The 25856-nt window shown below is 38.0% G+C and overlaps 1 protein-coding gene across 4 annotated transcripts in view; it reads right to left on the bottom strand.

Annotated features, from left to right (window-relative positions):
- ERN1 (endoplasmic reticulum to nucleus signaling 1) overlaps positions 1-25856 on the bottom strand; it is a 41466-nt gene that overhangs the window by 4709 nt on the left and 10901 nt on the right. For 3 of the 4 annotated variants that reach the window (XM_075044336.1, XM_075044334.1, XM_075044335.1), the window contains exons 2-16: positions 23144-23255; positions 12227-12260; positions 11167-11239; positions 9630-9702; positions 8399-8521; positions 7453-7554; positions 6679-6940; positions 5983-6061; positions 5039-5201; positions 3548-3666; positions 3019-3210; positions 2154-2409; positions 1285-1375; positions 730-919; positions 79-178 (exon numbers count right to left, since the gene is read on the bottom strand). In XM_075044336.1, the coding sequence (XP_074900437.1) occupies positions 79-178; positions 730-919; positions 1285-1375; positions 2154-2409; positions 3019-3210; positions 3548-3666; positions 5039-5201; positions 5983-6061; positions 6679-6940; positions 7453-7554; positions 8399-8521; positions 9630-9633 (1681 nt within the window). In that variant the 5' untranslated portion in view covers positions 9634-9702; positions 11167-11239; positions 12227-12260; positions 23144-23255. Of the gene's footprint in view, positions 1-78; positions 179-729; positions 920-1284; positions 1376-2153; positions 2410-3018; positions 3211-3547; positions 3667-5038; positions 5202-5982; positions 6062-6678; positions 6941-7452; positions 7574-8398; positions 8522-9629; positions 9703-11166; positions 11240-12226; positions 12261-23143; positions 23256-25856 lie in introns of those variants that run through there. The other variant, XM_075044337.1, reaches the window with a different exon arrangement.

Here is a 25856-nt window from a genome sequence, read left to right as displayed (position 1 = left end):
CCTGTTTCTCTTTTTTTTTTTTATAGTTAAGGAAATATACCACTCTCCATCCAATACTGAAACGAGAGGCATTCTTACCAATACTAAGGGAGTGCAGGTAGGCAAGACCAGATGTTGTCTGTTGCAGGAGAGTGATGGGTTGTAAGCCATGGTGACTGAAGGCCTTCTGCTCAACATACTGTAAATGACAACAGAAAAACAGAAGATTCAGCCACAACATTGCTTATCATTAGCCCCTACATAGACAGTAAGTACACCCCCTTCAGCCCCCCTAAAAAAAGTTTAGGCTGGGTAAATTGCAGTCTAATGCTAGTTGGTAACACATGTAAAAGTGTCTTTTTTTTTTTTTTTTTTTTGGCTGAAGGTAGTGATCTTTAAAATGTCATTCAGAGCTAGAATTCTATACAGCACTGTGCTCCAGAAACAAGAGTAGAGGGTCTTTGAAGTCCGGATGGTAGGAGTAGGATGACGACTAGAAGGGAGTCCTTCACAAGAAGGAAAAATCAAAGGACAACAGCTTCTGTCCTTAAATCAGTACAGGGTTAGGGATGTCTTTCTAAAGGTCTGAAAACACCCTTGTTGGGTCCATGACAATTACACATTCCTACGATGGCGGGAGTAACAACATCTCCTGCCACAGGCATTTCAGCAACTTAAGCTAAAGGAAATTGAAGGCCTTCCAGGGAGAAGACCTTCACAAATTCTGTAGGTTTGCAAGTGACCCATCACCTCCTGTAAAGTGGCAGCACACAACTCGATGGCTATGTACTGAAACTGCCGGTCCTTCTCTGTGCAGAAATAGCGGATCACATTAGGATGCTCATCAGACTCTCGCAGCAACTGTACTTCACGGTCTGCAAAGCTGAAGCACTCGGGAAGAATTCTTTTAACTGCAACATCACGGTTATCAAATGTCCCCCTATGGCCAGGAAGGAAAGCCACATCAACCTTTTACGCTCTCTGTAGACAAAGCATGTACAAAGCAAGTGACAACGGAAGACGTTTTATGGAGGCATATTAAAGCATTTATGCTGGAAACAGGTTTGGTCATTAAACATTTCTATGGGAAGTAAAGTAGTTTTTGCTAGTGAAGAAACACTACATGAAAATATTCCAGACGCACGCAAAATACTTTTTCAAAAGTTTCGTTTCTGTTCATATTAGATATGGGGGGTGGGGAGGTGGGGTGGGGGTGTGGTATTTAAAAAAAAAAAAGAGAGAGAAAGGACCTAATGCAAATAGGATATTAATTTGTCTATTTAATGCTGAATACACATATTCTACCTGTAAACAATTGTCCCTTCAGCTCCATGTCCCAGTACGTCTTTTGGGTTGAATGAAATCTTGCCAACCATCACTCTGCTTGCATCTTCATCTGTACAAAAACCAAGAAACAAAGACTAGTTTAGGATGAGTCAAGTCAGTCTTATACAACTGCACATCTTTCTAGGCCAGTATGTAAAAGTCTCTTTGCTCATGTTTAACACCACAGATGATCAAAACAAATGAACATCTCCATTTTGGTACTCACGCTGAGCAGGCACATACTCTCTGGTGACCAAATGATCCAACATGGGGACTCAAACACATTCTGTACACAACACCTGACATAAGGTCTGGAAAGATCATGTCTCAAGACAGTATAAGAGACTAATGGTTCTCAGCAGACAAACTCTTTGTAGAAAGTTTTAAAGATGTCTTGTTGAATTTAAGAAATGCTGACTGACAGTTACGGAAGTCGGTTTACTAGCAATTCCCCTGAATAGCCTTTGAAGGGACAAGAAGATCAGGCAGGAAGGCAGGCCGCACTGCATAATCCTTATTTCTTGATTCCAATTAACTGTAATAATACATATTTTTATTTAAATGAACCTCTCCCTAGAATGGCTACAGGTTAGAAGAATATACCGCCATGGACAACATAATCCCTCAGATGGCAGTTATGAACTGTATGTTTTTCTAAAGCAAATAATTCTGCTCAAAGTTAGGGTAGGCACACCTGCATAAATGGTCAGACTAAATGAGAATGATGGTCCTTTTCAGCTTTTGATCTATGAAGTATCATCGATAAGTATTTTAATTGTTGTGCTGTACCATCATTCAGACAGGGGAGAAACAGAGACTCACAATAAAAGACACTGGATCAACTTTACCTCCTTCTTCTTGCTCAGTGGAGAGGCAGCTCCCAACATCAGATGTGGAGATGCTGGAATACACAGAATGGTTTGAGGCTCTGGGGGACATATTTGGTGTGCTGGTGGCTGAGCTCTCTGTCCGTGCATAGGAGGTGTCCAAGAAATCTGCTTCTGGGGATAGATCACTGGGAGCACGAAAGGGCAGTGTCTGTTGCTGCAAGAGCTGTATCTTCTCTTCCAGCTGATGCTGCCTCTGTTGCTGCTGATGGACACTCTGTGAGAAAGGACCTCAGTTCCGTAAGTGGAGTGAAGTTTTTACAGTCGCGTCACAAAAAGGAACTCTATAGCTAGTGGGGTAGCTACATCCAAAAGGTGAGAGGAAAACTCTCTTGCTGTGACATTGTCAGCCAAGTAGGTGGGGGAACTTTCACTCACACGCTTTCCATTTCATTCTGAACTTCCATTGCAAAGCTGAGAAATCACACTGGTTGGTTAATAAGGCAAAAGCTAACTGTTACTAGGTTGACTAGGTGTCTTTAAACCACAGAAGGATAACGGCTTTGATCCAAAACCTGGAAAACCTGACAGTGGTTCAGGTGAGGAAGAGAGGAGTGAAGCCAATGGTGTTAAGACCATGTCCTTGAAAAGAGTAACACATACAAAAAACAGAACTGGTGGGATGAAAAGTCTCCAGAGTTGGCACATACGCCCAGAGAAATCACTGTTATGTCAAATTTGTAGCCTCTGCTACCCACCACACATCTGCGAGGAGGGGGGAAAAACGCTGTAGTGCATAGCTTTCTAATTCCTATCGTTTCTTGGGCTGTAAAATGTTACTGACTCTCCCAAAACTCAAAAGCACATCAAGCTAAGTCGGCATTACCATTGGATAAGTGATGATAAAAGCCACCCAGCCCACAAGCAGGAAAGTGCTGAGAATGATCGTGGCCATGTCTTTCAACATGGAGTCCACAGGAGCCTCTGGCCGAGGGATAGGCCGAGTAGGTTTCTCCTCAATATCCTTTGGAACAGCAGGAGGCACTTCTGTTGAGGAACCTTCAACGATGTCAATAACCTAAGAGGCAAGGAAAGCTCTGTTAGCTCAATATCTTCATGAGTAATGGAGCATTTGTACACTAGCCTTTCTGCTAAATAATTTTTAATAATTTCTAACCCTACCAAAGTCACAGAAAGTTTTGCATGTGAAAAAAAAAAAAAAGCAGCTGAAAGCCCTGATTTTGAAATAAGGAACAACACATCATCATACCAGTGATTCTACATGCTAAGTACATGAAAATCTGACACAAAAAATGTGAAGTAATTCTATGTAGCTTTCCTTCTGAGTCCTTCCCCAACTTCTACTCCTTTATATTCTCCTGTCATCCAGCAAGATGATTGTTCTCATCACAAACCTCTTCAATAGTGGCTTTATCAGAGTCAGCCGGAATCACATTTTCAGGCCTCTTAGGTAAGTTGCTTGGGAATTTCTCCAGGATCTTTGTAGGGGCAGATAATGGTGTTTCATGGTGCCCTTTAAATAAAAAACATTTGTTGAAATAAAAAGTTGCCCCTTTTTAGGAAAGGTATCCTTGATTTCAGCATCTTTGCTGAAGAGCATATATAAAGTTGATTTACAAAAGGCTTGAGAACATCACAGAACAAAAGCTCAAATTAAAACTTTTTTCCCCCTGTTCTTCCCAAGCAGTCACAGGTATAGTGATCACAATCCTCAAGAACTCTGTGCACTGGCTGTGGATTTGGCTCCTGACTACGAGAGAAACATGCATTATGCTTCCCAGCTGGCTCACTCGCAAGATAGTTTTGCTTTGTGATGTGGCCTTGAGGCAAAGATCACGTTCTAAATATGAAATGGTTCTGAAGGGAATGGATCGCGCTACACAAGAAAGCAGCAAGAATCGATCCAGCACCCAGCACTCAGCTACAATTGCTCTTCACATTCCTTTGGCTCATGCTAGCCAAGTGAGCGAGAAGAGGGATATGCTGCTGTGCTCCCAGCTTTTGCAGCTGGAGTGGACAGAGGAAGACTCCTGCTCGCGTATAAGAGCAGGAAAGAAAAAGGAGGGAAAAGATTGAGGACACGGGTTATTCAGCGCTGAGGGTTGCAGAGGAATTTGAACTGTTTAAAGGGAGCCGCCTGACATACTGCAAGAGCAGGACAGTATCAACAAAGAAAGGGATCACAGGAAGAGAAAGGTGGCAGTTAAGGAAGCTGAAAGTTACACCCTGTGCCTGCCACAGAGATCCTGTGGCATGTATCACTTAATTATAAACTTTCATCACTTGAAACTCAACTTCAGACAGGTCTTCATTTTTGAAGCAAAATTGTAAATGCCCTGAAAATCAATTCCAAAATTTTGGGATTTGGGGCACACAGGACAGGCTGACACTTTATTAATATTATCTTCAGCCTCTGTGCCTTAATCTTCCATTTGTAAAGTGAGGAAAGCATGGATATCTGATCCATATGATGAGAATTAAAGTAACATTATGCACAATAAAAAAATCCAAAGGAACCAGAATACATTATTTACAGTAAATATAAATTACCTATACCCCTCACTGAAGGAGGGGGCAAATAAACTATAAACAACTTTCCACATATTGACCTAAGCACTCTCCATCCTATACACTGAATAAAGCAGAAGTCTTAGAAAAAACAGTATGCAGTTGTATACGTAAAGACATTAATTCACATGCAAATGAAGACGAATTAGAAACAATTACTAGAATTCAGTAATTACTGCCTGAGTTGAGGCAGTCATTGTGACTGATCTACAAGCAGCTGACAAACAGCTCTGAGGTTAGGATTAGAATCGTCCGCCAGATGGCAATGCAATCCTGCACAAGTGGCAGACCAGGGCCAAGCAAGGGACCTCGGGTACCTATTAAAAGCCAGTCGTTCCAATAGTGGAGTTTGTTCTTTTCTTTCAGTCTGCCTGAAAACTTTACATCCGTACTGGGTGTGATAACACACTCGCCATTGTCTTCAATTGTGACTCCTTCTGTTTTTGGACCCTCTAGTAAGGGTATGGCACTGCCGCGGGGCTAGAAAGAGAGATGATTGTTACAATTATGGAAGCACTGTGTCCCTGTAATATCTAAACAGGCAACTAAATAAAAAAAAATGGAGGTCAGAATTGGTGGGCAAGCAAAAATGACTGGCAGCAAAGTCACCGTAAGTAAACACTGCCATTATGCTCTCAGCAACTGCTTCAACAACCTTGGACATTAGACCTTCTAAGTTACACGTTGCCTAGGAGATGAGATTACTCTCTCTTTTTTTAGAAAAGTTAAACAGAATCTTTATTTTGTACCTGGAAAGCCACAGCATGAGCAATACAAAATATGATGCAGTTTCCTATCTACGGGGAGTTACTTTGATGAATAAACCAGCAGTTTTAGCATTAACCACAATGCACCAACGATACCATGTAGCAAGCTCTGGTCCGCTCCTGCTAATCTTGCCTGGCACAACTCCTGATGAGCTACAGTTACTTCTTTGAAAGCATTTGAAATGATTCCTGAAATACAGTCATGCATTCTAAGGCTTACTGTTAATTGTTTCATTAAATATTTAATTTGCTATGGATTTCTTGACAACAATCTGCAATTTAAAACCAAATTTCTGTAGACGTACAGCCCTCAGTGTTTTATTTTCTACTTTAATCAGATCCCTTTGCCACTCTACTATGGCAAAGTTGTCTTTTTATTTATTTTTATGTAAGTTTCCACTTCAACTTTTTTTTTTAAACCCAGGACAGTACTAAATTCTCTAAAAAGGCAGTTTTCAGCAGGTGTCATTCAACTCTTGCAGCTCCCAACTTACCACAACAGTTACTCCTTCATGTACCATTGATGGTGATGCATACAAACTTGTGGAGTATTTCCCTACATATAGAGTTGGTCTGGAAAAAAACAGTAAGTGTTAGAAAGAAGTAGGCAAACGGATATTTTAGCATTTTAGCTAACCTTGGCAACATAATCCTGCAGAACTAATGCATGAGTTTCTCAAATCATCAATATTTAAATCTTGAAAAGCCTGGATCTGTAAAATTGTTTTAAGTACTGCTGTACTATGAAGCCATTCTTTTTAATTATGAAAGCATTATTAGTTGATTAGTCACGTCACAATTACTCATTTGACATAACTCACATCCTATTTCTGCATTATTCAATAACTGGTATTTACCAAAATGCTATGAACCTTTTTTATAACATGAAAGGCTTCACATTACAAAAAACAATTCCATTCCACATTATAAGAAACCATTAACACAGAACATCTGATAAAAGTTATGAATATACATTTCCTAAGTTTATGATAGGTGTTTTTTTTGGTCTCTGCCTTTAGACAGTAAAAGATCAAATATAAAATAATGGCTGGAGAACTAGAGCTGCTTTTACATATTCTTTTCACCATCTTGAAACTTGTAGAACAGTCCTTAACTGAATGTATATAAATAAGGTTTTAATGACAAAGCTCTGTCAAATAGACAGTGAGAACAGGAATATTCATGCTCACGTCAGTTTGCTCTTGGTCTCTGTTTCCTTTGGGAAAGGATATTTCCACTTGGTAATGTGTCCAACCTCCCCAGACATGAACGTCAAGTATCGCAGAGTTTCTATCCCCACGTTAGTGTGCATAACTTTCCGTAATCCTTCACGTTGCCAGATGTAAAAAGCTACCACAGGAGAAGCGTAATTCTGAATCCACAGTACGTCCCCAGACTCACTGTCTACGGTCACCACCAGTCCATCTCCATTAGACACAAAGTGGGACATTTCTACAATATACAAATATATAGGAGGTTATGTCTGTGCTGCAGACATGCAATTTTAATAATACATATTAACAGTTTAAGCCTAATGTTGACTGTGGAGTCCATTATACCTTATACTGCAAAAGAACAGCTGATCAATGAATCGGTTGTCAGAATTAAGTGGATAAAAGTTCAGTTGCAATGGAATAGCACTGCAGTACCTGCTTCTGAGTGTACACCACTGTTTAGGTTTGCTTCCTCTCCTGCCATTTTTCACTGAATTTTAAAGAGTCATATCTTTAAGAGCGTACCTTCTTAGATTCAGTTTACCTGAAGCTACCTAACAGGCTCTAGATATTATGGCATGTAAAGGATAAAATCTGGCAGACGCATATCAGCTGCACAAAAATCAGACAGACAGCTTCACCTATTAATTATTTTTTTTTTAAATCAGAATATTTTTGCCTGTATGCAAAACCTATGGCCAATATGGGGTGGGGGGAACAACAAAAAAAAGAGAGCAATTAAATTCTTACTGTATTTTATGTCTTCATCAGGCAAAGTAGCTGCATAATCAAAATAGGTGGCATTCCATCGCAGCTCCTTCTTCTTGGTGTCATACATTGTGATCGTGTACTCTGTTAAAAAATATACAGTCTGTGAAGCAAAAAAACCTATGAGAGAATAGAATCAATCATCTCAAAGCTGAGATACTCTTCAAAACATCCCATACACACTTACTGCTCTCTGCATTTCATTTTCCCAACACTCCTGATAAATAAACATTTCACAGCTGTTAAAGATAATACCCAATCCACTCATATACTGATCCACAGGAATCTCAAAACAAGCTCTGCAGTTACTGCCCACGGTGCCAGCATTTTGCTTTTATCACACAGCTTCTGATGTACTTTGTTTTACTTACAAGTTTCCAAACCCTGCATTCTAAAATTCAGCATACCATGTTCTGTAACTGAACTATCGCACTTAAAGAACACATTAATATAGAGGTTAACGAACAAGTCTGTAACACTTACTCCTTTTTACTAGTCAACACCTATATGGTGTTGGTCTAATTTTAACAGTTGTTTAGACTACTGCACCTGTAATTTCAGTGGATATGCTATATCTCCATTTTCTTTAAACAGTTTTTATTAAAGCTGTATGTTACAGAGCAAACTTGGGTTCACAGCTGCTACTGGAATGCACTGTTAAATAGAATATAAATGCCACATAGTCAGCAAGAATAATAATGGACCATGTCTACTACCAAAGTTTAAAAAAACAGTATCTTTCTGGTGCTATAAAGAGTTAGTAATTTTTCTGTGTACAGTCTAAAATCATAATTTACAGAAGTTTTTCTAAGAAATAAACTTGCAAACCTGAACTGATCACAAGGTCATTTGTTATGAGCCTAAACTTGAAAAACAAGAACAACAACAAGAAATTTTCTTCTAAGCTGCAGAAAAAAAAGCATATGACCTGTTCTCCCAAGATACAGGAGGGATGTTGACGGGCAAAGACTTTCTGCAAATGAAGAAGTCAATGTTTGCTGTTTCTCCCCAGTCATGAGGTCAATCACGTACCAAATATCCTGCTTTTTACCTGAAATCATAATTTAACCCACATTACCATTCAGCTGGAAAAACTGCACTTCCATGAAGCTTTTCAGTCTTCTTTTTTCTTTGGTAGGCTCATGAACTTAGTGCGAATAAAACATTTTTAATAAAACAATTTCTCATAGTCAGGCTTAGTTTCATCATTTAGCACTGCTGGCCAATCCCCAATATTGACAAGAAAAACTTAATACAATATTTAGTAAGTACTATTGGCTGCATTATTTTTTCACACTGATAAAATCTACCAGAATTCTGAGTGTAGAAGATCCTGTGAGCTAGCAGAGAAGAGACTGAAGTGCTAATGTTGAAGGACAGCAGGTGGAAAAAAATTATGAGGGTCTACACATTTCAAATTGATTAAGGATTGTAATCCTAACATCCCATTCAAGACTACATGAGCCATGACCTTAAGTATTTCTTTGACACTAACACATATGTATTCTGTTTAGAAGCTTCAAATAAACATTTTTCACTCCTTTACTGTAGAGACACAAAGTGGAAAACTAGAACTAGGTATTGGCCCTTCAGGAGATTAAAAAAACAATACTAAGCTCATCCTGATCCTTCACCCATTCTACTGTTGTGATAAGTAATAACTGCCCTTCCTTCTCCCCTTCTCCTCCCAAATCCATCTGCAATTAGAATGAGTCAGGACAGTGAGGCATAAATTCATTATTACTTGTAGTATAAATGAACTGACTGTATCTCAGGTAACAGAGGATGTCTAACCATGTTGCAATGGGATTTCTACTTTAATTATAATTATCAGGCAGTCAATGACATTTACAAGCCTAAGATTTTAAGCAGAAGTCACATTTTGTTGAAAGATAGCATCTCAAGAAAACAAAAAAAGCCATACAGGCTATTCACTGCTTAGAAAAGCTATTTTCTCCTTCAGGAAAACTAGTTGGTTTTTAATCTTCAAACAGTAATTGAATTCTATATTAATCAGAGTTTTCTGTCATCAGAAAGGTTCATGAAAACCCATAATTAATACCCAAAATAAAGCTTATGTCCATGCAGTCTGTCTGGGAGTCTCTACATTTTGTAGTCGCTGAACATCTTACAATATCAAAGATAAAAATTGAGCTCACCCATGTACAGGATCCCATCTGAACTGCGGCAGGGAGATGCCTGCACCAGCTCTGGGATAGTAAATGGAAGTTTCTAGGGAAAAAAAAAACACAATAAAAGCTTATTCACATTGGTGTGATAGTCTTCACATTTATTCACAGAAAAGGGTGGCCAGAAAACTTCAGAAATCTCAAATGACAGGGTTTTATTGTTTGTTTGTATTATTGCAGTGCCTGAGAACTCAAAATTTCAGGTCAAGGCCCTGCTCTGCAAACCCAGAACAGAGAGAAGTCTGTCTCGGTGAGTTTACAATAGGAGAAATGCATGTAGCATGGAAGAACTACTTGCAGCTGAGATGTCTGGAGGCCAAGACTGTGGTTTTAAGGTCTACCATCATCACTTATAAACTGTCTGGGCTTCGACATACCGTGGTTTAATTACCTCTCCTATAATGAGTATAAAACGGTTCTCCATAGGACTGTACAGTAATATTTGTAAAGGCCAGGTATCTTCATACAAATGAAACTGTTGAGAGGGTGAAGCATGAATCTCCAGCTGAAGAGTTCTTGAGATACTGCCAAGCCTGTATTGCACTTACAGAATGGATGACAATCCTTACTAAGTTTTAAGAGACTTTTATTGGGATGAGGTCACAAGCTGCACCAACAATAAAGATCAGGCCTTTGCTAAGTTTACTGAAATATGCTAAAATTACTCCACTCTTGCTTAATACTTTTATTATAATAGTGATTCTAAACAGAAATTAAATTACTTCAAAAAGAGAGGAGATTAACAGAATAAAGGAATAGATTCAAATAGATTGCTGCTTCCTGGATTCACCCAGGAAAAGAACCAAGAATAATTTTGCAAGTTATGAGCTGGCTGTACTGGGGGGTGGGGGAGTGGGGAGCGAATACTAAAATATTTAACATTAAAGTTCTTAAGGGAAATCATAGCAGCTGCCAGAGAAAAGAAACTTGTGGAAAGCCAAACATTTTATCTGAGTATCACCACAAAGTTTAAAAATAAAAGTCAAACATTAGGTAGTATCTGTGGGTTGCATGGATTGGTGACTATTTTGAAAAGGTTCAGCATTTTTGTCTGCTTACTAAATCTTATAAAGACATCTTCTAAAGGTGTCAGCACAGAACATGTATTAATCCTGCCTTTTGGCAGATAGTTTTAAAAAATTAAGTATTTGGGTGAAAGGGACACATCTGATTTGTATTATTCTGGGTATACCTTTCCCATCAAATCATACAGAGACTATTCAATATTTGGATAATACCACATACATTTTATTTGTCATCATCGTTATTTTACCAAATTACAGAAAAATAGTACAAGTGGACAAAACATACGCTGGTTTTTGGTTAGTCTGATCAAGCTTTTCCAAGAAACTGGTACACTTCCATTAAACAGTACAAAAGCCTGCAAAACTTTACAGTACTGTCAAGAAAGCAGAAAGTTCCCTTGGGGACTTATCCTTTGTGTGAGTCTGATTATGCCACTTTTCTAAAAATTATCAGAGAAGAGAATTTAAAAAAATATACTTACAGTCAAGCCTTCACTGTTCTTGCCACCAAGTGTATACAAACTGCCATCATTTGGGTCTGGAAGAAATGCTGGCCTAGGATTTAAGCAGCAATTATAAGTGATAAAAAATGTACTGTGCTTCTCAGAGAACAGGAAAGCAACTATGGTCAGTACTGGCTTTACAGGGAAGTTCATCTGACATTAAATTTTTTACTTTGTATTATCCTTTTTTAAAGTTTAATTTATTAACTGTGAAAATGAAAAAAATATAAAGAAGTTTCAGAACTAATTCAGATTACTAATAAATTTGAAAATTCAAAGATCCAAATGTGGCAGGCAATCACTTGGGTGAAAGCTTTTAAACAAGATCTATATGGTTTTAAAATGCCACAGAATTAAAAACAAATAAACAAAAAAACCCCAGCATAAGGAAGGCAAGGAACAATAAAAGAGTTGCCAGAACTACGTAAATTTGAGAGGTAAAGGCAACCCCACCACCCAAACTACAAAAAAAAAAAAAAATCCCAAACCCCAACATCAAAAACAAACCACAAAAAAGAAAGGATGTTAGTACTGACTTCAGAGACATAAAGTTAAAGCCCCAAATTTTCTAGTTTAATGAGAGATTGCTATGCTGGTGGAACTACTCTGAAGTAACAGCTTGAGGGTTTCATTTGAAGATTCTGGTAGTAGTGGTTGCAGCTTCCTATGCTTCACTATTTTTATTCTCTTCAAATAAAAGGCTAAGTAGAAAACCCAGGGTTCACTCCCTAGCTGTTTCTGTTATTTTCAAAGCTGCTCGATTAAGATTGTGGCACAGTTAGCACACTTCTGAACCTGAGCAAGGGCTTGAGAGAACAGTCTGCAGACAGGATGTTTCTTCTTAGCGCTACAAATAAGAGAATTATATGTAGCTAGTTATATCCTTTCTGTATCTGCTCTCCAAACCATCTTAAATTGACTCAACACAAGGTATTCCATTTTTCTAGAACATAGATCATTTTCATTCAAATTAAATCAAATTTCAAGATGTCAGTGAAAATCGAACAAGCAGTAAATGAGATAAAGGAAACAGACTTACTCTTCCACATGTATTGGCACCTGGAGTACAGGATCTGCATAAACGGAAAAAGAAAAAGTCATAATACTGGCGATTCAATTCCTTGAATTCACTAGATACAGGATTAAGTCAGGCCTCAACAACTTGCTCCTTTTTGAAAGGCTGATGCATGTAGTTTGAAAGTAGCCATCTCAGCAGCCTCAACAACCTCCTGTTTGGTTGTGAAACAAGGTTTATGAAGTGGGAAAATACAAAGCACTTGAGAAGTTTTAAACCTTCTGAAGTTCTTTGCTCAGTTTTATCAACACTATTTCCCAGCCACCCCTGGGAGAAGACTCAGAGAAGATAACAGTACTGTACTGCATCTTGAGTTTTCTCCTTATTTCTCACTTGGACAGAGCATATAGAGTCTGTTAAAACTGCCTGTATACATGTTAAAAAACCCTCTTGCTTCCAATATGTGTGCATGATCGCTGGGCACTGGCTGCCCAGGAGGCAGCTGACCATAACTTGCAGCAACTGCTTTCACCGTGCAGGCTTCAACAACCATTTTACTTAAAAACAAGCTACAGCTAATGTAAGTTTGCAGACACTGTGAGAACAGGGATAAAGTACTATCTTGATAGTTTTTAATCTGTATCTTATGAACTTTCGCTACTTTGTGTCTCAGGTACCTTGTGTATCAGGCAGGTAAGCATATGCTTTCTAGCTAACTCAATATTTAATTTAAGATGCAACATACAAACTGAAAGCCTAGTGCTACACCTAACTCAAATGAGCCGCAAGACTGCCAATGACTTAAGAGCAACTCTCCAACACAAGTCAGAAAAAACTTAGTTCCACTTCCTACTCCAAGACAAAACCTCTGTGATCAGCATGTCACTGAAAAGAAAAACAGAAGTCTGACAAGGGCTATTCAAAATTACATAAAACCTGATTTTTTTCACTTAAATAATTTCCCCGCTAAAATTTATCCAAGAATCCACATTACATAAAAAACCCAAAAGGTTTGGAAACAATCTCATAGTAGCTGGTATTTTGAGTGATCAGAATCACAGTTCAGCCTGCACCAATAAAAAGAAGTTACGAAATAAAACCTGACAATGCTAAATCTAAATCCTTACATATTAAAAGGTAAATTAAGAACGATAACTTGATTTTAATGTAAGGTAATGTGACCTCAAAATTACGGAGGCCTCAAAAAATCCTGAATCGTGGGATTTTCAACCCTGATGCCAAAACCACAAAAGTTCCCAGATTCGTAAGACATACTCTACAATTTCCAAGACAAACATGTGTGCTTATTTATGGGTATATTGGCAGAAAGTAACTCAGAAGTCAAGAGGGATGCAAGGTATCTTCCCTTCCACAGGGGAAATCAAACCATTACAATAGAATAAGCCTGAGTAAGAAGATGGAAGATGACCAAACAAAGAAACACTGTTTTTTCAACTGTTCTGTCTCCACGCAAACATCACGAAGGAAGGAAATAAGAACAAAACCAATGATGTTTTAAGAGCCTTTGGGCAACTGGCACAGATTCTGAACAGCTTGAGGGTACTGTGATATTTGCAGAGCTAAGCAAGACAAGAACAAGAAATTCAGGGTTCATTACGTGGGTCTGATAAAGTCTCTACCACTCTGCAGTAAATTGCATCACACTGCTGGGTTTGATGTTAACGGCCTAGGAGGATGTCCCTTCATTTTATGTAACGGATTAAAAAAAAACATAAGAAACCCCCACCCAAACAGATCTCTACCCACAATGCAGCTGAAAACACTAGTCACCAAAAGATACACATATAATATCAGAGACAGAAAAAAGCACAATATGAGGAATAACAGTAAAGCTATTTTTACTTTCATTGATTTATTTTTACAATAGTAAACACCATCAGAGCAGCTTTGATCAAAACATAACTATACATATATATATCCCCCCCCCCTTTAAGCCTAAAAAATGTTCCAGATACATCCTCAAAGCTGCTAGAACAAACTACTCAAAAGCATTTTAAGCTTCTGGGAACAATCCAATTAACCAGAGAGGGAGCACTGCTCTACTCAAGCACTGAAGGTTACTACGCCTAGCAAACTCACTGCTCAGCAAGCAGACTTGTCAAGTTTCATGCTTTACCTATTTCCCTCATCAGATGGTTACTGACCACTGCACTGGCATCTCCTGCATCGGCAAGAACAGCGTCAAACAGAGTGTCCCTCCACATCACAACAAATTTCCTCTAATGCAGGGACCCTGCAGAGCTGTGTGCCGGCTCTAGGAGGAAACCCACTGGATGGCACAGACACAGCCTAGTCACATTAGCTTACACTCAGAGCCTCATACATAGGACAGCAAAAATTCTGAGATAATTTAGCTGGTACTCTTAACAGTCCTAGGCACTGACATGTAGTCATAGAAGACGGAGACCTATCTTGAGCAATTTTTCTCTTAATTATGAATTATCACCATTACTACTGTTCATTGATGTAAGATGGGAATGCTATGTAAGTGTAGAGCTCAACATTATATCATAAACTCTATTTAATTTATTGAGAACCCAAGTACACATCAAAGGCCCTAAGGATAATTAACATTCAAACAAAGTAGTTAATGATTCATCATTGTCTATCTGTCTCTACAGACAACGCTGCTTAGTCAGACCTTTATTCCATGAACTAATTCAAGCAATTCATTTCTATCCCTTGTGTGAAGAAACTGGTTTCAGGATATGTTGGGAGGGACCCCCCTGCTCCAAACTCTACAGTTGATTATATGCCAATTATTTCTCAGTGTTTGCTTCAAACATTCCATGAGCTTTACAATATCGAATGCAACACATGGTGACTTACAGCACCATCTCTCCATTATTAAAGAAAAGCAAGCAAGAAAAAAGCATTAGCTGACCATTATATAAAGCGGTTCAACTCAGGAGTTGAACTGCTAGGTTGAACTACTAAAAGCAAACAGACATCAAGTTTATATACTCAATGTATCCATAAGTCTAGGTGAAATCAGCTAAGAGACATTAAAAAACCACAGGCTAGAGTTTTTATAATCATAAATGCTTCGTGGAAAGGGAAACTCTCACAGTTTTGTGAAAGAAACAGCATCATAAATCAGCAGAAAATGGCACCTGCCTCAGCCAAAGTAAGATTTAATGCAAATGCTACAAACATTGCTAAAGGCAAAAGCCAAACAAACTTTGCAAGTCTCTTGATGAACTGATTACATAGAGAGTGTCGCACTTAAGTAAAAAATAAAGTTGCCTGTGGTAACGATAACTATTGCTAGATAACAGCAATCTCCACCAACAGTGCTTGAGCAACTTTGTCCTATCTACAAACATCTCCTCCTCAAATGATCATTAGTGATAACAAAGCTGCACAACTTGTTTTTAAAGTGATAACTGACTGCGTATAGATTGTTTAAGTATGTTAATGCAGATATTTTTAAAAATCACTTTCTAGTCAGCCTAGGCAAAGCATAAGAAAATAGTTTCTTGCCCAAATTATCTTCAGAAAGTTTTAAATTTAACAAAAGGACTGCTTATTCTCCGAATTAATGGAGGTGTGAAGTTGTTATATGAAATTACAGTATAAAACTAGCACTATTTGACTCAAGTTCCAAATTTTCTAACTGCACTGTTACTGACATAACACACACTCTACAGCAGAACAGGACAGAATGCAATTTCCTCAAACATATTAGTATTTCAGGTTTGTTTTCAAAGAATGCTCAGGAAAACCTGAACAATTACAGAAAATTTCAAAAGGTAGATTATATTTTCTAGCAACTGATCCTGCTTTGTCCATGACATTTGCAGGAGAGTCTGGTCAGTAGTGCTTTCCTATAGCTCCCTCTCTGCCCCCAAAATACAGTGAATAATAGTAATAATAATACAGTACAGCATTTTTGGACTAATAACTTGGTTTCACTTAATTTTCTAAGACTGGGCAATCTACTTTAAAAAAAAAAAAAAGTGCTCCACTCTGCTCCAACTGTCTCAAAGGTCTGAGAAGTGTTGCATGATTACATCAACCATGTAGCACCATAATAGTGAAAGAACATATGTATGTATATGTGCAATATTTACTTGCATTAAGCTTTTACCCCCAAGCTTATATTTCTGAAGGCTGTTGGAAAAATGTCACTTATAACAATTTCATCAACAAATGTATCCTACACTTCAATAAACGATGCCAGAAATCCCATGAATGTCTCTTCAACTTCTGCAGTGAGTTTTTCTGAAGCACTCTTGCATATCACAAGACGTGAATGAAAGCCTTATGACAAGTTCTAAGCTCTTCAGTGTGTGCCGTGCAGAAGCATCAGGCTCATGAGAAAGGCCTTAAACTTTTCTTTAGTATCATGTCTTCAATATCAAGAACAACAGTGCTTTATCAGAAGTGAAAAAAACCTGCTTTTACTTGTTTTCTCAGTAACTGAAATTTGATTTACTAACAATGATAAAAAAAGGTAGATGGAACAGATTAAGATGTTATTACAAAGCAGCAGGAATTTTTTTTAGTACTTACTGGCACATGAACCAAAACACTGATTCCGATGGCTTCCTGCAACATTTAAGTGTTGTATATGAACAGTTAGAAAGCATTTAGTATCAATATCTGATTAATTTCCATGCACAAGACTATTCACAATGAGTGAACGCAAACTGATGGAGTAGTTTATCTTCTAAAGTGGAAGGAATTCTCCTTTCACTACTACCACCATCCATCTGGCAAGACAGGCTCTGGAGAGCCATTTCTCTACATTTTTTGCTACTGGGGTGATGTAAATTTTCTCATTTTCTTAACACTTTCGTGATTTTGAACTAAGGTTGTAGCTCTGCGAAGATACTTTGAAGACAGACAATAAACTCTTCACATTCACTTTCATGTGGTTTGGGACATATTCCAACTTTATTTCAAAGTTTGTTTTGAAATAAGAACTCTGAGATAAAAAGAGAATCTTGAGTTTAATTTATTGTTGTCAGGTCTTACAATAGTTTTCATATGCTTGAATATAGACTAGTAAAAGAATGAGTCATCTTATAACTGAAGTCACCTTTTGCTCCACAACAGGTCAAACAGAAAAAGTTCTCGCAAAAGTCAGAGAACTGAGGCCTTCTCTTCAACAGCTCAGCACTCAAGTGTTAACATGCTGAGACTGTAATCACGTAATCCTGCTTTCAAAATTTCCCTGAACTGCACTTCCCTGTAATTAGGTGAGTTATTCTAATAGGCCCGATCTGTTCCAATACCAACAATAGTGATAATAACCACTGAACAAAGCAGTAAGTATTCTGTATTGGAGCAAAAACTTTACAGAGAAAATGTGATAAAACTGTGATAAAAATACATCTGCCTCTCCCTTAAGCTTCCATTCCCTGTAGCAGAGGAAAAGCCAACTTCTTGCAATGTCCTACATAAAGCTTTTGGTAAGATATCCTGTCCAAAAGCTTTCCACTTTCTAGACTATGAAAACAAAGATGTCAAAATAACTATGGAGTACACTATCCTGTAAATATCTCCACTACTGGAGGGAAGATTGAGTCTTCTATAGATATTTCCATGGGTTTCCAATTTGTTTTTCCTGCAGCCTCTACTAAGGCAGAGTAGTTAATGATACCTATATTAAAATCCTACAATTCAATACACACTAGCTTTAGCTTTCTGATATGGTAATACACACCTGTGTGTAAACAAGCACATGCACACACTATTGGTAAAATTATTGCCACTGATACTTTTCATTAAATTAATTCAGCAAAGTATATTAATGCCCGCACAAACAGGGAGTTCAAGGGCATGAGCAGAATAGAAATGCCATTAAAAAGACTGCTGATACCTCTCCTTGTCATTGTGGGACTTAAAAAATGTTATCATCTAAGAACCAAAAAGCTTTCATTTTTACAAGTTAATAAAAAGATTTGTAAAATAACTGTGTCCAAAAAAAAAATTAAAAGGACATTGATCCTAGATTTTAAAGATTTATTCTAGAATTCTGTTTATTCACAAGTACAGCAGTTATTAGAAACCTATTAACATAATGACTAACCAGTAATTTAGTAAATTATTGGGCTCAGTTATGCTTCACTGAAATTAACATTTTGACCTGGCAGATGTCCTAATACAGTTTTGGTTGCATCACAGCGAGAAAATATTTGTGCCTGTATCATTTGCTTGTGAGCGGGCAGAAGTATATGACACGTTTCAGATTATTCTGAAATAATTCTAACCCACATTTTGCATACATATATGGAAAAAAGCCATATATACAACTTTTGAAACTATAACCATAATGCTAAATATAATGCATTTGACTTTTCTCCATATTTCACTGTTGTGGTTTAACCCCAGCCAGCAACTAAGCACCACGGAGCCGCTCACTCACTCCCTGCCACCCAGTGGGATAGGGGACAGAATTGGAAAAAAAAAAAAAAAAAGTAAAACTTGTGGGTTGAGATAAGAACAGTTTAATAGAACAGAAAGGAAGAAACTACTACTACTACTAATAACAATAATAAAATGACAACAATAATAATAAAAGGATTGGAAAATACACCTGATGCACAATGCAATTGCTCACCACTCGCAGACCGATGCCCAGTTAGCTCCTGAGCAGCAATCCCTCCCAGCCCCACTCCCTCCAGTTTATACACTGGACATGACGTCACATGGTATGGAATATCCCTTTGGCCAGTTGAGGTCAGCTGTCCCAGCCACGTCCCCTCCCAACTTCTTGTGTTCCTCCAGCCTTCTTGCTGGCTGGGTGTAAGGAGGTGAAAAATCCTTGACTTAGTATAAACACTACGTAGCAACAACTGAAAACATCAGCTTGTTATCAACATTATTCTCACACTGAATCCAAAACATAACACTATACCAGCTACTAGGAAGACAATTAACTCTATCCCAGCTGAAACCAGGCCATTCACAAACACATGATAAGATAAAATTTGCCCTTTGACCAAAAACCAAGCCTTTTTTAATGCACAAGATTTAATGCACAAGAGTTGCATATTTTCATCACTGTAATGTCCCCTTATGTAGAACAGACAAAACCAATGACTGAAAAGAAGAAGTGGGAGATTCCGAAACAGCAAATGAGTAAGTCGCTGCCCCGCTGGAATGAGCTGGAAAAAACGGTTTCCTGACCCGAGGCACCACCATAAGATTTGGGCTAACGGGCCAATTTAAAATCATGTCATCCTCGCCTGCTGTCGCAATTACAGTAAATGAGGTTAGAGATTCTAACAAACTATCCTCTGGAATTTGCTGAAAAGTACTGTTCTACAATTGTTTTGGTTTGATAATCGTTATTAATTTACAGCTATGCACAAAGATATTTCTTCTTGCCCGAGAATAACAACTGTTATTAGAGCAGGACCTACAGATTTCAGATTTGCCCTTTAAAAATCTACATATTGCATACCATTAATAGATACAGTCTTTTTATCTTTGTCTTACCATGACTAGATCACTGAAGTCCATAGGTTATGAGTAAGGTATCAGAAATCAAAACCTTTTAAATTGATTGTGGGCCATCATTTTTTTGATTGCTACAGAGAACTGAAGATTGTAACAAAATTTCTGCTGGCTCTAAATCTAGACCCAAATCTGTATATATTACCTGTTCTTCTGGCAAATTACTTTGAATTAGTTCTTAGGATAAAAGCTTTTAAGGCGCTGGTGAATGAAAAAGAGATCGCTTTGAACAGTACAGAAGGACACACAGAAGTTACTATCAGAACAGAGAAATACTCTGTCCAAGAGTACAGTTTGAAATACTACATTCTTAACATCTCGAAGTTCAATATTCTGCTCATTAACCTAAGCTCTTCAGTTAACAAAGACATACAGGATGATTTTTACAAAGATGTGAGGGAACAGGACAGTCACATTCTTAAAATCACATTCTTAAAGCTCACACTGAAATCAGATTGTGGATATAAAATCTGACATTAAGGAGAAAAGCAGTCTCCAGATTTCTGCCTTGCCAATAGGTTTCTCATCACCAACTCTATCACAGTCTACTTTCTTACCTAAAAGCAAACCTGAAGTGCTGCGCCCCTGGACCTTTCAAAGAGATCTACAGGCAATGACAGAAGTTTCATTTCCAGCAATTTTGGGGAAGATATTTCATCCCAAGTAATCTTACTGAGGATGCTCATTAAGTATCTTGCTAGTGGCAAGCGCAGAAAACATGACAGCCTATCACACTGTCACTTGGAACTGACAGCTCCCTTTACTGATCAGAGACAGCACTAAGAGCCTTATTTAGTCTCTGATCTTAAATGTGTGCCACACCCTTTCAATACCCTTTCAATACAACGTGTGTTGGTGGGGCTGCAGCAGGAGCAAAGGTGCCTCTCAGAAATTTGTGGGGGAAGAGGAGTGTGGGTTCTTTCTATAAACTTTCCAACCATATTCCAGCTTTCCAAGGCCCAGGGAATGAGCAGCATCAGTCACCTGGCCACTGAAAAATCCTGAGCTGCCCGACAGTAGGACCCATAGAAGCCAACAGGAAATGAAGGTATTAAGCACCCTCAACAAGTCAGTCCACAATCTCACTGCATGTAACCGCAGGGAACGCAGTTTTATTTCTGAACTACTGGAGAGTCCTATGACTAACAGACCCACTTTTTGGCCTGCTTTATGGGGAGCGCAAGTATTCAGACTGCCTTTCTTGCCAGCACTACATGAAGGCAAGAAACCCAAACATTATTGTGGTGATAACCACTACCTCATTTACTCTGCATACCCAAGATAAGCTTCCGTGCTAAACTGAAACAAACCACACATGGCAAGATTTTCATGTTTGTTTAAGTACTGCCTGATAATGAACACTGCCTTGTTTTTTTCCCCAGTAAAAATAAAATGTACATGAATTGCCCTTTGTTAAATACCTTGCTGCTTAAGTGCAGTAAAAAACCATTCTCTTCCTGATGAACGCCGCTGCAGCACTTCAGGTGACCTCCACAACTTCTCAAAGTACATGAACTACAACACATGGTTCACTGTCTGATAATCAGGGTAAAACAGCACCTGCAAGAACACTGCTTGCAATGCATGCAACTTCCCACTGGGTAATTCTCTATAACAATACAAGCATATTGTTGACAGAGAGAGTGCACCCAACAACTGTGTTTATACACTAATATTAATACTGAATTCTGCACTATTAAATCTCTCCAGAGATTTAGCACAGCAAGATGGCAAGGACTTTCCTGAGCTATTAGTTTCCAACACTGTCGCATCTTTGTTGGGCTTCCCACCCACAGGGTGGCCACCAACAAATACAGTTTTGCAAAAATAAATAAAACCTCTCCAATTACAAATTAATTTGCCAATTTATATGTACAGGCCCTTGTTCCATGTACACTTAATTAAGTTAACTCACGAGGCATCTTGTAACAATAACTATCATTCATTATTTTTTTTCATTGACTCTTGTGTGTTGTTCTATTACACAGAATTAAACTAATGGGCAATAAGTGCTTTACAAAAAGCAAGTGAACATACCTCATGTACATAAGATGCAGAATAATACACAGTTAGCAACAGAGAGAAAAAAAAAGTCCTATAAAACTAGATTATCCAGTCTGGCAGTTCTACCATACCAACAACAGTTTTGCAACAGGGTTTTTTTTTTTTTAAACAAGGCAAGTTGCTTGAGCAATACACTGTGACAAAGACCCTTTTCGTTACCAAAGTGCGTTCACTTCTTCCTCAAAAAACCTCTTGCCACTTACTAAGTCTGGCTGCAAACAAATGCCAGTTATGATACCCTTCTAGGACACGACTATGTAGTGTATGTTCTTGTCAGCTGAACAACAAGCAAAAACCAATAAGCTTCTGTTAATACTGCAGTAGCCTATAACAACAACAAAGGAGGAGGCTATAACTTTTTTTTATTCATGCCTGTTCAGGGAAAAGAGGGGTCTAAATTTAAAGAGGAGACAGGGAAGAAAATGTAATCACACCTATTAACCAAGATCCTTCAAGAAAATACTTGCTCACCCCTTTTTACTCCAAGAGGAGCTACAAAAGCATTCTTTGCTCATTTATGAAGTTAACTTTTTGTCTGGTAGATTTGCATTCAAATACGAATGGCTTCACAAATAAGAACAACTGGTTTGTACTGCAGACATCAGATACACACAACCCATTTCCTACCATTTCAGCTCACCTACTAAACTGACATCAGGTTTAAAAATAGAGGACAGAATGATGCAATCACTGTGACTCCTTTCCATTTGACCTGCTTTCTAATTTATTTCCAGAAGTGAACAGAGAGTGCTACTATCACTTCTACCATACGTAATCGGAGTTCCACTAAAACAAATTTGTATTAAATACTGAAATTTTCATGAAGGCAGAATGACCTATATTTGCTCAGTAATTAAAATTGCAAAATCACATCCAGTCACTGAGCAATGTTAAATTTCTTTACACAAATGCAGTTCTTTTATGTAAAAAAAGTGCTGTTCCTAAACATCTATTACAGAAAAAAAGACCCGAGGTTTGCTCGATATCCACTGCACCAGTGAATGTAGGGTATTCCAGAGACAGAATCATGCAAGCGCTTTGCCACCAGTTCCACCAGCTGACACTCTCATTTGACTTCCATTCTGTTCTATGCCTGCTTATATTGCACTCATTCCCATAAAACATGACACCTACCAATTATATCACTACAGTTAAACAAATTATCAAGTTAAACAAGTTCTGCCAAAAAAACCCTCATAAACCTGGAAAAGATCTACAAGTGAAAATATGAACATGAGTCCAGAAACATTGTAGCTTAATTCTGGAGCAACAGCAAAATTAAGAAGGAAAAGAAAGCATTTACCAGGCCATACAACAGTCTGAATTATCAATTGATATGACTGTTATTACTGTTACTGAGTTCAGAGCATCAGGACACCTCCTGCTCACCTTCTTTTAAAGTCCACTTGATTGCTCCCGTCCTCTTGCTGACAGCATGCAAACTTCCATCAAGGGTTGAAACAAACAGCAGTGTTTCTGGAACAGTTACTGAGCTGGTATTCTGGAAAAGAAAAACCCATACGCGGAATGTAATTATTCACTACAGAGTTTACTCGTAACTGTCATAGAGTACATTTTCTAGAACATCACTTCTTTTTAATTGCACAGACTGGACAACTTTCTTGTCCCTTTGAATTCAGTGACTTTTTTTTTTTTTTTTTCCTGTCAACATTATGGAACTGCTTACTGTGCTAAGTTCTCCTAGAGACAAACTGGGATGCTTTAACTCAACCTCCATTTTCAATTTTATATCAAAGTCATCTTGTACTAGAGTTCAGAGAAACCGGAGATAGGGCTGATCTACGAAAGAATTGATACAAAGGCTATGTGATAAGTTAGCTAGAGTAAGAAACTTCAAAGCAGCTCAGAGAACTTAAGTGTTAATGTCAAAACCATGCTACTACCAAGTAAATTGAACATACTTTTGCTGAGGTTTAGTCCCCTAGAGATTAAAAGACATTGGCTGGGTAGAATATGGATAAATAAAACTGAAAGGTGATCAATATTCTACTGGGCTTACTGCAGCTGAGAGACAGGATGGAGCTGCAAGCATGTAGGCTGTCTCAGAGCAAGGGCAAAATATTTAGGATAGATGCAGCTTAAAGGCTGGAGGAGATCCATATTATTAAGCCTCTTCATTATGGTTTTATACCTCATGTCTTCCAATACTGTATTTCCGCAGTAGATACTAAAAAACGCTGTTTAAGAAAGTCCATATGTATTAACAGATTCACAGACATCTCCTAGAAAGCAGTTAGCTGCAGGATTCAAACCTCAATTTGGCATTCTAATCATTCTGACACCGGGGACATGCCACTCCGTATTTACGCGTATGTGTGTAGAGCTGTTAGATGCCTGCTGTCATTCCTATAGCACAAGCAGCTTTTGAGTCTGGCTATTGCAGAGCATGTAATTTTATTAAAAGGGCATCATACAAACATTGAGGACTCAGAACTATGTAGTTATCGTGGGAACAGGGAGGCTAAGTCCAAGGTGATTCATGGCACAAAGCAAAAAAAACATGTTAATGTCTACTCTTCTATTCCTGCCTAAAGATGATCCCATACGCGCAAAGACCGGCCCATTTCCATTTACCAAGTCTCAAGTTTTCGCTCAAGTAACTTGTCATTTGTAGACTGTATCTGCATTGCTCATCTGCGTGCCACCTGCCACGTTTAGGAAGTTTCACAGTTAAATATAATTCTTAACCTACCATAGTTCATGAAATGAAAGTGTATGCATCTTAATAATTAACAATGTCTTCAATTACTTAAATTGTAAAAAACAATTATCAGTCATGTTAGAATTACTGCAAAGCAAAATACACAATTGCCAAATTAAAATGCAGGTATATAGGAGTAACTTTCTTTGGAAAACTATACATTTTTAATGCAACACAACTAAAGCATTAGACTTTCAAGTAAAGCATAAAACTAAAAGGATAATGTAATAAAGTAATAACTAGCCAACTTTCAGGTCGCACCTACCAGTATTATACATGCTTCTTTCCAGTCATAATGAAAATAGCTGAAGCAGACAATTGTAAAATACACAGTGCAGAAAAAATGAAAGTACAAATCAACAATACACAAACCACAGATCAGAAATAACGGCTGGAAGACCAGAAAAAAAGGAGATCTATCTTAACACATAAATACAATTTTCATTTTCTAACGTAGTTAAGTTATGCAGGCTGCAGAGACATCTGCACTTAAATAAAATATTTACGGCTGCATCTGGAATCAAACTTTGCAATGTTAGTTCAAACAGGGACACTGAATAACAGTTCCTCTCATGCTGGCCTATAAAATACGCAGCTCGAGATGTTACTAATCAGAACTGAACTTAGGAGTATCTTTCTAGCCTAATGACCTGATTTCTATGTAAGAGCAAAGAGAAGCTGTATTGTAGAGTTATGAGTTCTCATTCTTTTGTATTATTACTTTTGTTAAACCAAACTATTGTAGCCACTGTATCAAAGCAATTAATGAAAATTTTGTCCTTTAGGTCTTTTTGTACATGAACTCCCAAAACAACTTAGAATGGTGTAGTTGACTTATAATCATCTAGTCCAGTCTTCCCATCTTCCTTAAATAAGCATTTAACAAGCCAGATCCACTGATTCTGCAACCAGAAGAGGACACAACCACAATCCATTATCACATCCATTTGGAGCTGAAAGCCATCTAATTGTGAGACTCAATTTGTCTCCCTGAGAAGATTTACTTTTTAAAGCCTTCATTGCCTAGCTGCCTGCAGAAAACTATACTTGAACAAAAACAAGAAGAAGGGAAGCTCGGGGTTGCATTCTAGGTATCTTTATAACTGCTTTTACGGAAAAGATACGCTACTTTGCAAACAAAGAACTGCTCCCTATACAACACCGTAATAATCTAAGAATTATAGTAACTAATCTTCCTAACCTGGGACACTAACGAGCAAGTGGGGCACTAACTCGGCAATGTTGTCTTGCATCAGACTGACAAATTCCCTCACTCTTATCACTGGTGTGAGGCAATGAATGACAGTGGTGCAAATGTGGATTTATGAATATTTTGTGAGTGGGCTGTGATGTGGCCCCAAAAAGACACCAGTTCAAGGA

This window comes from Buteo buteo, chromosome 13 (assembly GCF_964188355.1).
Source record: "Buteo buteo chromosome 13, bButBut1.hap1.1, whole genome shotgun sequence".
NCBI classification, from domain to species: domain Eukaryota; kingdom Metazoa; phylum Chordata; class Aves; order Accipitriformes; family Accipitridae; genus Buteo; species Buteo buteo.
Note: the sequence above shows the minus strand (reverse complement) of the source record. Positions and strands in the feature narration are given on the sequence as shown.